General features: G+C 42.7%; 1 protein-coding gene across 1 annotated transcript in view; it reads left to right on the top strand.

Annotated features, from left to right (window-relative positions):
* Nucleotides 1–14,052, top strand: part of RAD54L (RAD54 like) — a 41,974-nt gene that overhangs the window by 24,731 nt on the left and 3,191 nt on the right. Inside the window, exons 9-16 of the mRNA XM_063427185.1 lie at nt 4,893–5,043; nt 6,341–6,467; nt 6,991–7,065; nt 7,642–7,772; nt 8,578–8,688; nt 10,196–10,319; nt 11,661–11,739; nt 12,253–12,432. Of these exons, the coding sequence (XP_063283255.1) occupies nt 4,893–5,043; nt 6,341–6,467; nt 6,991–7,065; nt 7,642–7,772; nt 8,578–8,688; nt 10,196–10,319; nt 11,661–11,739; nt 12,253–12,432 (978 nt within the window). The remainder of the gene's footprint in view (nt 1–4,892; nt 5,044–6,340; nt 6,468–6,990; nt 7,066–7,641; nt 7,773–8,577; nt 8,689–10,195; nt 10,320–11,660; nt 11,740–12,252; nt 12,433–14,052) is intronic.

The following is a 14,052-nucleotide window of genomic DNA, read 5'->3' as shown; positions in this document are numbered from 1 at the left end:
TTATGAGGCATAGGGTTAATGACTCATCTGTGTTGTCAAATGTCCCGGTCAGCCAACACCTGCCAGGGGTATGTCACAGCTATATGTTTTGCCGCCTCTCGGGGAGCGAGTGGACCAAACACTCCCGTTCGTTGGGCAGTGAGTTGGCTCCGTGCTGCCTCTAGGTTTCCTGGTGGCTTCGAGTGGTGAGTGTTTGGGAGTCCTGTGTGTGCCTTTAGACCCGGAGGGTTGCTGTTCTGAGACTGAACCTGCCTGAGTGTGCTAGGCCGGTTCTTAGAGAGGACTTTTTGCGGGTGAGAGGGGTGGTGATGGGGCAGCCCTGGAGATCTTCTCCGTTGAGGCTTTGGGCAACTCACCAGCAGTCTAAGAGTCGGGCGCTGGGACTTTCGGCGTTTCTTCCGCCTCTCACTCCCTGCTGTCTCGATCTTTCTCGGGTTCCGCACCGGAGCTGCAGGCTGCTGTGTAATGTCCTTTGTGGCTAATGCCGGTGGGACTTGTGTCATCAGCTGTCTCTGCAGCTGATGAGTTTGGCCCAAAAATTGCCAGTGGAGGCAAGCTGGGCTTGGATGCTGAGATCCACGTGGTCTCCGCCATGTCATGAGTCGGCGGTCCGGCGGTGCAAGGTGGCTGAGCTCGGTTTCTCCGTCCTGATCCACATGCTCTGGTTGCCGGGATATCCCTCACCGGCAGTGGGGGGGGAGAGAGTGTTCCGGGGAGACCTCCTTTGTTACAGGCTGCAGTCGGCTGAGGGATCGGCCGTCTCCCCCATGCTTCCTGAGTAGGCCGCAGGTAGGCCTCAGGTCCATCCCCTGGAATCGGTTGCATTTTGTGGTCCCAGGCTCGGTTATGCATTGTCTAGATATTAAGCCCCAGTGTCTGGGTTGTAAAGGCATTGAATTTGCAGGTTTTGCAGCGATTTTGCTAGTTTTTCAGGCTATTTAGACAGGAGCTCTGCTGAGGTGCGACCACTCAGCTTGGCTGTCAAGCTCCGCCCCTGATGGTACAGATATTTTAATCGTAGAGCATTGAAGAAACTTCAGGAGTTATGTGATGGGATTTATTTGAGAACTTTGGAAAATGGAAAACCTTAAAGTATGTGTGAGAGGCCGCATGTGTTCTTGACACTCGGATTATGTGAATGCCATTGTGGTGTGCCCAGCGCATGGCAAGGTTGGCACTCAGTTAATGCTTCATTTGACATTTATTCATGAAGATGTGGCTTGGGGTCATGTTACAGCACTGAAGCTGGTGTTCCGGTAGGTCAATAACAGTACCTTAGTGATGATTCTAAGACTAGCTCCATTTATACCAGTATTCAGTTTGTGAAGCAGTTTCATAACACCCCAACCCCAAGTCTCCAGCTTTCTCCGTCACGGGAAGCGCAGCTCTAATCCACATTATATTTTTAATTACATGCATTGTAGAGCAGGTGCATTAGATGTGAATATAAATATTCACATAAATCTCGGATTCTTCTTTGTGCGTTCAAAAATGAATAAAATGATTGCTTTCAGACGTGGTTGTATTTTCCCTTTTCATAACTTAAATATTTGTTGATTTCATGATGTGTGTTATGTTGATATACATTGGTGTGAAAGTGTTTACAAGCAATATTTATTGTATTGTTTTTTGTTTGTTTTTTAACGCCTTTCTCTACTTCACTCCCCAATATGACGTAGATCACAACTTATCCATTTCAGCAATAGGAAGAGATATGGCAAATACACCCCATTACACCTATAACCTTGTGTTTACCTTTTTCTGTATTGGGTGCTGCATTTTCTTTAAGGGAACACTCCAAGAACCATAACCACTACAGAGCGCCGTAGTGACTATGTTGCCAGGAATGTGGAGGCACCAGCCAAAACAATTAGTCAAACCGTTCGTTCACAATTTGCCGTCTTACCTGGACTCTACCATGTGCTGCTTCCTACCACTCTACTCCTACTGTGTCTGCCTGAACTAAGTCAGCAGTGCAGGGGTTAGATAAAGCTAATGGAAGCTCCTAGCAGTAAAAAGTCACACCATCAGTAAGAAGTTTGATTATTTATATGGGGGCGGGGGTGATATCTGTAGTTTTGGTGCTTGGAGTGTTATTTTAGGATTTGTATTAAAATTTTTACAAATTACTTTAGAATCCTCTGTGTGCTATCGCTATGCTCGCTGCCAGGTGTAAACGTCAGAACTTATATCAATGACTGACCGGGAGCTCAGATGAAGGTGTCCAATTCCAGGGTGCAGATTTCTACATTTACTTTTAACACCTCACAAATACATATATATATAATATTGAGGAAGTGCCAGTTCTTGATTAAGGATACGGTCTTACAAAGGGACAGAAAAAACTTCCCTACTGAACAAATTACAAATGCAAAATATTTATTTCTTTTGAATGTTAGTATTCCTTACTTTTACATAACAAGTTGTCCCCCCTTCTCCCTACCCACCCTCCTCCCCCTTGAATAATAATAAAACACCTGACTATCAATAAGCGATAATAATTGACAGTTCAAGACAGACATCTTTTGAGATAATCCATCCTGACGATCTCTGGTTAAGTCCACTGATTCTCATAGGTTAACACTGGGCGTGTGCACCAGTCATTCAGCTAGTCCGATGCTTCTCATAGAGAAACACTGGGCGTGTGCACCAGTCATTCAGCTAGTCCGATGCTTCTCATAGAGAAACACTGGGCGTGTGCAGCAGTCATTCAGCTAGTCTGATGCTTCTCATAGAGAAACACTGGTTGTGTGCAGCAATCATTCAGCTAGTCCGATGCTTCTCATAGAGAAACACTGGGCGTGTGCAACAGTAATTCAGCTAGTCTGATGCTTCTCATAGAGAAACACTGGGCGTGTGCACCAGTCATTCAGCTAGTCCGATGCTTCTCATAGAGAAACACTGGTTGTGTGCAGCACTCATTCAGCTAGTCCGATGCTTCTCATAGAGAAACACTGGTTGTGTGCAGCAATCATTCAGCTAGTCCGATGCTTCTCATAGAGAAACACTGGTTGTGTGCAGCAATCATTCAGCTAGTCCGATGCTTCTCATAGAGAAACACTGGGCGTGTGCAGCAATCATTCAGCTAGCCCGATGCTTCTCATAGAGAAACACTGGGCGTGTGCAGCAGTCATTCAGCTAGTCCGATGCTTCTCATAGAGAAACACTGGGCGTGTGCACCAGTCATTCAGCTAGTCTGATGCTTCTCATAGAGAAACACTGGTTGTGTGCAGCAATCATTCAGCTAGCCCGATGCTTCTCATAGAGAAACACTGGGCGTGTGCAGCAGTCATTCAGCTAGTCTGATGCTTCTCATAGAGAAACACTGGTTGTGTGCAGCAATCATTCAGCTAGTCCGATGCTTCTCATAGAGAAACACTGGGCGTGTGCACCAGTCATTCAGCTAGTCCGATGCTTCTCATAGAGAAACACTGGGCGTGTGCAACAGTAATTCAGCTAGTCTGATGCTTCTCATAGAGAAACACTGGGCGTGTGCACCAGTCATTCAGCTAGTCCGATGCTTCTCATAGAGAAACACTGGGCGTGTGCACCAGTCATTCAGCTAGTCTGATGCTTCTCATAGAGAAACACTGGGCGTGTGCACCAGTCATTCAGCTAGTCCGATGCTTCTCATAGAGAAACACTGGGCGTGTGCACCAGTCATTCAGCTAGTCCGATGCTTCTCATAGAGAAACACTGGTTGTGTGCAGGAATCATTCAGCTAGTCTGCTTCTCATAGAGAAACACTGGTTGTGTGCAGCACTCATTCAGCTAGTCCGATGCTTCTCATAGAGAAACACTGGGCGTGTGCAGCAATCATTCAGCTAGTCCGATGCTTCTCATAGAGAAACACTGGGCGTGTGCACCAGTCATTCAGCTAGTCTGCTGCTTCTCATAGGGAAACACTGGGCGTGTGCAACAGTAATTCAGCTAGTCTGATTCTTCTCATAGAGAAACACTGGGCGTGTGCACCAGTCATTCAGCTAGTCCGATGCTTCTCATAGAGAAACACTGGTTGTGTGCAGCACTCATTCAGCTAGTCCGATGCTTCTCATAGAGAAACACTGGGCGTGTGCACCAGTCATTCAGCTAGTCCGATGCTTCTCATAGAGAAACACTGGTTGTGTGCAGCAATCATTCAGCTAGTCCGATGCTTCTCATAGAGAAACACTGGGCGTGTGCAGTAATCATTCAGCTAGTCTGATGCTTCTCATAGAGAAACACTGGGCGTGTGCACCAGTCATTCAGCTAGTCCGATGCTTCTCATAGAGAAACACTGGTTGTGTGCAGCAATCATTCAGCTAGTCCGATGCTTCTCATAGAGAAACACTGGGCGTGTGCAGTAGTCATTCAGCTAGTCTGATGCTTCTCATAGAGAAACACTGGTTGTGTGCAGCAATCATTCAGCTAGTCTGATGCTTCTCATAGAGAAACACTGGGCGTGTGCAGTAGTCATTCAGCTAGTCCAAGGCTTCTCAAAGAGAAACACTGGGGGGTGGGGGGGGGTAGCAGTTATTCAGCTTGTCCAATGCTAGAGAAGCATTCACAGCGCTGAATAACACAGAATGTGAAGATAATCATTGAAAGTTTACAGTGAGGAAGTACCTCTTGTGAGTGTCAGTCGGTCATCCACTAGAGGCATGTTTATGGCCAAATGTAATTATTGCTACAACAAATGGGCAGGATTTGTTCACCAAAGTAAGATAAAGCGGTTTTGGTGCTTAGACTGAAATTTGAAGAAATAACTTTTTTACATGTTTAAAACAAGCCATGACAAAAATTCTTACACTCACAATTCGATAATATTGGGGGGGAGGAGGGAGGGGAGAAGGGAATCTATCATCTGAATTACTTTTCTTAAAAAGCACTGATTTTCTTAAAATATTTTGCAGGGCCACAGATTGAAGAATTCTGAGAATCAAACCTACCAAGCCCTAAACAGTCTGAATACTGTGCGCCGAGTCCTCATCTCTGGCACACCCATTCAAAACGACCTTCTCGAGTACTTCAGCCTGGTGCACTTTGTCAATGCTGGCATTCTAGGTGACTGATCATTCTTCTAGAGGTCACTTGTCTCAGAACGATTTACTGTCTCATGGTTCCATTCATTCATTTTATCGGTTCATTTCTTTCCTAGAAACCTTGTAAGTTCTTGGGGGTAATAGAAAGCTAAAGGCAGACCTTAAAAGAACGCTTCAGACCAAAGCAGTATAGCAAGCTGAAGTGCTGTGTGTATGAAGAGGGGGTCCACTTTTTTTTTTTTTGCACTTTACACAAAGTGCAGATTTCAGTAGAAATTTCCAAGCAAGCTGAAGTGCGTTATGTATCTGCAATGTTCATTTAAGACAAAAAAAGTCTGAAAGATCAGATGGCAAGGGGCACCGTATTGTCTCTCATTATTTTAATATAGTCATGCAAAGGATCAATACTAGAAAAATAAACGTACACATTTTAAATATAAAAGATTCTTAAGCAAACAAAACATGTATTCCTGACCCTATGGTGTGAACCCACCTGGTTCCCCCTACATATAGCAAAATCTTACCTTTATCCTAGTCTGCTGCTGACTCTGCCCCGGTCTGCCTGCTTGACTGATATCAGAGGTGTTGAACAAAAGCCAATCACAATGATTTCCCACAGGATTGGCTGAGACTGACAAAGAGGCAGATCAGGGGCAGAGCCAGCATAAGTCAAACACAGCCCTGGCCAATCAGCTTCTCCTCATAGAGATGCATCAAATCAATGCATCTCTATGAGTTCAGTGTCTCCATGCCGAGGGTGGAGACACTGAATGTTGGTCACACTGTGCAGCACTGCCCCAGGAAGCAACTCTACTAGCCATCTGAGGAGCCGCCAGTGGAGTTATCACTAGGCTGTAAAGTAAACACTGCATTTTCTCTGAAAAGACCATGCTTACAGCAAAAAGCCTGAAGGTAATGATTCTACTGACCAGAACAAATACAATAAGCAGTAGTTGTTCTGGGGAATATAGTGTCCCTTTAATAAACTTGTGTAAAATAAAAGCTGCATGGCTCTGCCCTAGTCTGTGAACATGCTGCAGGTGACGGTGATCATGGGTTGCCTAGTGGCTGATTTCAACCCAAGATTACACAAAATGGCAGCGCAGGCAGAGCGAAGGTGTCTTAGAATAATATTGATGATGAAACAAAAGGTGCCATGAATTGCCAGCAAAAGCCTTATACTGCAAAATATTAAAAGAAAACTCAGTGGCCATTTTTTTTGTTTAATGTGTAGCTTTGTGTTGTAACTGGTGGTCTTGTCTGTTTCTTTTTGTCTTGTGTTTGAATGGTCTTACTCTCTGTTCACCCGTTTTACACAGGTACAGCCCAAGAATTTAAAAAACGCTTTGAAATCCCTATATTGAAGGGCAGAGATGCCGATGCGAGTGTGGCAGATAGACAGAAAGGAGAAGAGAAGCTCAAGGAGCTGATCAGCATTGTAAACAGGTTTGTGGTTTTGTTTGTGCAATATGGTGCATAGTCTTCAGGAGGTGGAACTTATGTCCCCCCCTAAAGGGTGTATTTACCGTCCACTCCAACGCAATATTAACCTACAACTCCTTCAGGTGCCTAATAATATAAAAGGCCTCGGTCTTTGCGATAGCAGGGGAAGTTTGGCAGAAAGGATTTCCCTAGGGAACCATTTTAACACCACCCTGGCATTCTTCCTACAAACCTACTCTCTGCCAGGCTGCAGCGAATTGATTGTATGTTGGCTGGGGAAGTGCTAACGTTATAATATGGCTAGGTTCTGCATACTGTGCCTCCACACATGATAGAAAATGTTTTGTATTAGTTTGCACTTGGGGGTGCACTCTGCAGGTCTTTGTTTACTGGCTCAAAGATCTCTGCTTCCTGACTAGGTGTTGGGCAAGAAAATCCCACCAGGAAAGGTAGATTTGATGGTTTGACAAATTGCTCCTGGAGATAGTTCTGCCTTTGTACATGCCTTTTTGTTTTCTTATTGCAGATGTCTGATTAGAAGAACCTCAGACATCCTCTCAAAGTACCTGCCGGTGAAGATCGAGCAAGTGATATGTTGCAGGTTAGTGATTAGAGTCAATTACACAATACTGAAAGAGGTTTGAGTTTAATATACGACAGCTGCTCGCCTCGTACATTGTGTTTTTCCTGCATGTTGAGCTGGCCTTTAAATTCCTGAGATACTCAGTGAATATACAGTGCAAACTGGGCCGCAACAGTCTGTTCAGTTTGAATCCAGGAAACAAACAAAATCCGACTAGTGCCATCCACTGCAAAGCCATATGGCCTCCTCTTCATTTAGTTAAAAAATGGATCTTCATTGTAGCTATGGTACACCATTATTTATATATACTGTATGTCTAACAAACATTTCTGACTCCATGTTAAATTTGTATAGATTTTATAAACCCCAAATGTGTATTCCATGTGGTGTTATTAAATTTCCATCCTTTATGTGAGTTCCTCATTGCAGATTTAGAGACAACCCTTTCTCTTTAACCTCTTGTTATAGCAGAATGTGTGCTTTTCACTAGAGTCCTTCATTGACTAAATGTCCAGATTAACTGTGGACTACATTTCCTATAATGCCTGGCCCATGCAATTAATAAATATATATTTGGTTTTATTTTCTCCCAAGATTAACACCCTTGCAATCCGAACTCTACAAACTCTTTTTAAAACAAGCCAAACCTGCGGAGGAGCTAAGCAATGGGAAAATGAGTGTATCCTCGTTGTCATCAATTACTTCATTAAAAAAGCTTTGCAACCGTAAGTATCCTATTAGGCTCGATGAACGTGGACATGATTGAACTATTAGAGGCAAATGCGTATGTTCAGGCTGTTACTCTGATATAAAATTTAAATCACTAACAAATATTGAGCAGCATTTTAGGATATGTCTTGAGTCTAGTGATGCATGTGTATATATAGAGGAACCCAAACAACACAACCAGCATAGCTCAGTTCACAGACACCCCCCTAACATGGAAGTCAATGATAGGATGAGAGTGTTGGGCTAATTAGAACAACCCTATCACTCTCAGCCTGTCATTGACTTCCATGTTGGATGAAATTGGTACTGGTAATGTAAAATTCTGATTTATCAGCATGGCTAGAGAGGGGGATTGCTGGATGCTTCATTTTGTTATCAAATCACACCCCAACGGTCACTGGAAGCAATACAGTGACCACATTAGCATCAAACGTTTTAAGCGAGGAGTTAAAATGTTTGGAAATGTGATGTCATCATAGTTTGTGTGTGTGTGTGTGTGTGTGTGTGTGTGTGTATATAAATATTTTCTTTTCTTGTGGTGGTTAGAAATGAAGGCTATGCTGATTATTATTGGGTATTTGCCTCGCTGCACATATCTCATTGTAGAGAACTGAACTAGCAAGCTTAGGATTTATGGCTACTTTTCCCTTACTTAGCGGGGATATGTTTTGAATGAAAAGAAGTGGATGTGCTCAAGGGATTGCTGCAGATAAATGAGGAGCAGGTAAACTGGCTAACGCAGTGATTGCCACAGACGCTGGCGATAATCTGTAGTTTCTGTGTTGATTCTATGCTGTACAGATCCAGTCCTGATTTATGATAAGTGTGTAGAGGAGGAGGAAGGCTTTGAGGGGGCTGTGAGCTTATTCCCACCCGGATACAACGCCAAATCATTGGAGCCGCAGTTATCGGGTATGTTTTGTTTTTACATGTGTCTGTCTCTTCCTTATGAACAAGAAAAAAAGTCAGTGGTTTATTTTTCAAACCTCGTTTCCTTCCCCCTGACCTGAGCCCTGTACAGCAAACCTCACTTCAATCAGGGCAGTTGTTGCAGATTATTAATATTTATTGTAACAGGAAAAAATGTTCATATAACAATCAGTTATGATCTTTACAACTGGAAAACTCTGTTACACAACGTCTTGTCATTTATTTAGCTGGTCATTTTTATTACTTGGACAGCTTTTGCATGCCTAAGCAACTTGCTATTACTATAAATCTTAACGATCTCCCTGGGCAAATAGGCAGTTTCTCTTTTGAGGCAGTAGTAAGTTAGTTGGTATAGGCTATTTTAGGTAGATGATAGGCTGCCTTAAAGCAGCAGTGTTTAGCTTATTTTACACTGGCTATATCTAGTTTGAGGGGTTACCCTGAAGTAGTTATTTACAAAAAAAATTCTATCTTTTCTATACTACTGGCTAATCTCTGTATCTTCAGGGTGTATCCTATATGGGACTACGTGTTCCTTTACTTATGAGCGGACCGATTTAGGACTGCATACTTGTCTATCATCTACATATTATATATATATATTGGCAATCAGCACTATTATAGTAGGGGCAATTTCATATTGAATTGTTGGCTTCCCGGCTGTTATAGTTTCTCAGCCTTGGGTTTATTGCTTTGGATTACCCCATATATTCCAATTTCCTTTAATTTCTATGGTTTCTTAACGATTAGTTAAGCTGATTAATAAGAGAGTCACTGATTAACACCATACAGAGCCTTCTTTACTCTACATTTTCTGCCTATGATCCATTGCACTGCCTTTGGATCAGTCTGCTATTCTTTATCTTCATTTATTGTTGTATATTAGATTTTATCTTCATTTATTGTTATATATTAGATACTATATCAGACTTTCCTAGCCCCCAGCACCTCAATTTGTATGCAATTTTACAACATAGTATCAGGTTACGTTCACCTGCTTTCTAGTCTATTTCCAACCTAGGAGATTCTGACTATTTATATACAATCCATCTGCTTGTCCAATTTTACTTACCATTTTTTCACTTTATCACATTTTTTCTGGCACTGTTTTTTTGTGTCATCCTTATAGGGATTTAATAAAGTTGTGAATTATAAATGTTTTTTTTTTTTTTTTTCTTCTCATTCCATTGTTGGACTAGTACTTTATAAGGGTAATAGTCTGTACTAATCTTCTTATTGATTTCTATGTTGGGTTATGCCCTAATTACCCCACAATTATTACGGACTCGGTGATCGATTTCTCTTTCATCGTGTTTGTATATTTAGCTGGAAAGCAGTATGTGTCCCTTACAGGTTTGACAGGACAGTTTGTTACCTCGGGCTCACTCACACCGACTGCATCATGTGATCTCTCTCAAACAGTTCAACTACAAGCTCTATTTCTGTGTCCTGGGTATGGGTGTATTATTAATGTGTTTTTTTTTCCCAGGGAAAATGCTGGTTTTAGATTATATCCTTGCCGTCACCAGAAGCACAAGCAGTGATAAAGTCGTTCTGGTGTCAAATTATACTCAAACTTTGGATTTGTTTGAAAAGCTCTGCAGATCTAGAAGGTATTATCTGTACCCTTTTATTCAAATGGAATTGCTCTGATTTAGTTTTAATAGAAAACCCCATTGGTGGCATGTTTTTACCCTAACTTATATGTTACGCGAGTATCAAAACTCTCTTATTTTGCACCAAACATCTAGAATATACACATACAATAATATGCATCAGTGTGTCCCAGTCCTAGACCCCCAATACCCATAGAGGTTTGTCAGCCATTACCCGTGTTTTTTCTTTTCCTTTTTTATTTTTTTTTTGGGTGGGGGAGGGGGGTGATCTAGGATAATTGTAATCTCAGTTAAAGGGACCCTCTACGGAGTAAAACAACATTAGCTTAATAGATTAACAGAGCAGTTTTGGTGTATAGATTATGTCCCTTTGCTTCTGTTTATGCACCCCTAACTAACCACATGTCCCCTGGCTGTGACCCACACAGCCTACATAAATATATTGGTCTTGTTTTCAATCAGGTCTTACAGCACTGTGTGTTTACTTTAAAAGTTATCTCCTGCTCTGTTAATTACATTTCAATCACACACACGAGAGAGAGAGAAGAAATTTGAAACTTAACAGTCTGGGCAACAAATTACAACTCTTTACATAAAGTGTGTAGGGAGACGGTGTTGGTCACAGTCAGGGGAGGTGTTGCTAAAGCAATTTTCACTCCTGAATGGCAGAGAATTGAGCCTTAAAGGCACACTATAGGAGATGGGGAGGCAGAGCCTGACCCAGCGCTGTGGACCATTTGTGGGTTTGGCTCATGTGAACGGCCACCAGGGAGCTAGCGTTTGGTTCAATTCGTTAGAAGGGAAAGTGCCGGACCAGGGAAATCTGCTAATGGCGGCTGGGCAGGGTAACTCACGAATGGTATCTCAGGCCTGGACCATAGTTGGTGGGCGGGCGGGCAGGAGGCTGGCTTCCATGCTCCTCCAGGAGTCCATGGCAAAAGTTTGTGGGAAAGAGCGTTTGTCACAGCGAACGTTCAATTCGGGAGAGAGACAGTGCCGAACCAGGGGCACCGAGGAAAAGCTGCTGGGGGAGGCCAGGCAGGTTAACTCCCGAATGGGGTCCCCAAACCATAGTCTGTGGGCTGGAGGCCAGCTTTCACACTCCTTCAGGAGTTCGTGGCAAATGTTCATGGAAAGGAGCGTTTGTCACAAGTCTATACACCAAAACCACTTAATTAAGCTAAAGTTGTTTTGGTGCTTAGTTCCCCTTTAAGTAGCAAAACTAAAATGTTTTTATATTGCAATTCAATATTTGATAATTTGTGTATTACTCTAACGTCTGTAAAAGATGCTGATCTTTTGTCTTCTTAACCGATTAACCATGTCACATTGTGTCAGGTATCTGTATGTGCGTTTGGATGGGACCATGTCAATAAAGAAGAGGGCAAAGATAGTGGAACGCTTTAATAACCCTTCGGTAAGTGCCCTTTGTCGTGGGCATGGGCTGCTTCAGGCTGCTAATAACACCGCGTACCAGAATATAGTCCTCAAGTGGATATTGGAAATTCATTTGTAATGGGTTAGAAGAGCTAGCACAGCAATCACTTGTCTCTGGCTGCTCTGAGCAGATCACTTAACATCACAAACTTGAAAAATCAAAACAATACTGTGCATGTTGAAAAGAGAAATATGCAGAGTAGGAGAATTGTGTTTCTTAAATGTACATGGGATGAAGGTAACACATTTCTCAGGAATAGAAATGGCTACATATATGTTCATGTAACACATGCGGTATCATAGCATATCAAGCTAAATGCAGGGTTCTTTAAATTCAAATAGAAACTCTTGTTTAAAAGTCCTATAAGTACATTGTTTGTTCCTTGCATACATCATGTGCACGCTGCATATTCCTGTACTTCATTCTCTTTTGACTGGAGCTGTGATAATTAAATTTTTCCATAAAATTCCTTGTTTCTTTCTCTCCTTCTAGAGCCCGGAATTTGTCTTCATGTTGAGCAGTAAAGCTGGTGGGTGTGGATTGAATCTGATTGGTGCAAACAGGCTGGTGATGTTTGACCCAGATTGGAATCCAGCTAATGATGAGCAGGCGATGGCCCGGGTATGGCGAGATGGGCAGAAGAAGACTTGTTTCATTTACCGGCTCCTCTCGGTAAGTTCCATTATGGCCCATGTTTCATCATTCTATATATTTAGCCCTAGTTTGGAATTCATTTAAGATTCCATAAATCATGTAGATGATAAGTTTACATTAAGTTAGATATATATCCGATCGCCAGCAATATCACCCAAAAATGTAAAGGACATGAAGATCACTTCCTCTATCCACATGATGACCTCAGGAAATGTACAAGTGCCTCTTGTTGCATCTGTTATTAGTGGCATTTCTTGTCTGCAGCCCTCCCATTCTAACCCAACCCAGACTCTCTGTAGCTGTCCAATTACAGCTTTCCCAATGCAGCTCAATGAGGAGTCTTTGAAAGGAAGGTACTCTGGGCAATTGCTGCCTGCTTGAATTAAGTTCCACTGAGCTAATCAACCAGGAAGTAACATGTTTGGTTGTCTGATTGACAGCAAAGTAGATGTAACAATGTTATTTCTTTTATTTTAAAACCAAAAAGCCAATTTATATTGAAAGCTTGTGAAAGGGAAGGGGAAACACTGCTCACACATAAATTACTTGAGCAAGATAAAGGTCTTTAGGTGTTTGTATTGTTCGCTTATGGCAAGATTATAAAAAACAAAAAAAACATGCCATGCATGGGAGAATACAGTCACATTAAAGCAGGGATCTCAAACTCTAGCCTCCCAGATTTTCATGGCCTGCAACTCGAGTTATTTGAATGCAATAGATGGCTCGAGAATCATGGGAGCTGTAGTTCAGCGACATCTGTTACTTGCAGCGATGGTTGCACAATTGAGAATTTATAACCAGCTGTATTAAAGGGACGCACCACTGCCCAAAAATTTAAAAAAATATTTTATCTTGTCTGCTGCCTTTGAAGGCTCCCAGACTTTTTAATTGCTGTCCAATCACAGACTTCCCAATGCAGCTCAATGAGAAGTATTTGCAAGGCAGGTGCTCTGGACAGCGGTTGCTGCTTCTTGGCATTGGCTCAACTGAACTAAACAACCAGGAAGTAACAACTAAAGTGCTTTAGGAGTTTGGAGTGTCCCTTTAAAGAGCTCTGGATATAACATTATTTGCCCTTCCTGACCCATCATGTTTAAAGGAGCTTAATGAAGTGGTCTGGGTGCCAGGTCCAGCTAGGGTTAACCAATTTTTTTATAAACATAGCAGTTTCAGAGAAACTGCTATGCTTATCAATTAGTTAAGCCTTCCCCTATTTCCTCTAGTGGCTGTCTCACTGACAGCCGCTAGAGGCGCTTGCGTGATTCTCACTGTGAAAATCACAGTGAGAGCACGCAAGCGTCCATAGGAATGCATTATGAATGCTTTCCTATGTGACGGGCTGAATGCGCGCGCAGCTCTTGCCGCGCGTGCGCATTCAGCCGACGGGGAGGAACGGAGGAGGAGGAGAGCTCCCCGCCCAGCGCTGGAAAAAGGTAAGTTTTACCCCTTTTCCCCTTTCCAGAGCCGGGCGGGAGGGGGTCCCTGAGGGTGGGGGCACCCTCAGGGCACTCTAGAGCCAGGAAAACGAGTATGCTTTCCTGGCACTAGAGTGGTCCTTTAATAGAAAACCTAAAGAAAGCAGCTTTTGATATGTTTAAAAAAAAAAAAAAAAAAAAAGTTTTCTTAGCTTTGTCTAAT

This window comes from Pelobates fuscus, chromosome 7, assembly GCF_036172605.1.
Source record: "Pelobates fuscus isolate aPelFus1 chromosome 7, aPelFus1.pri, whole genome shotgun sequence".
Taxonomy (NCBI): domain Eukaryota; kingdom Metazoa; phylum Chordata; class Amphibia; order Anura; family Pelobatidae; genus Pelobates; species Pelobates fuscus.
Note: the sequence above shows the minus strand (reverse complement) of the source record. Positions and strands in the feature narration are given on the sequence as shown.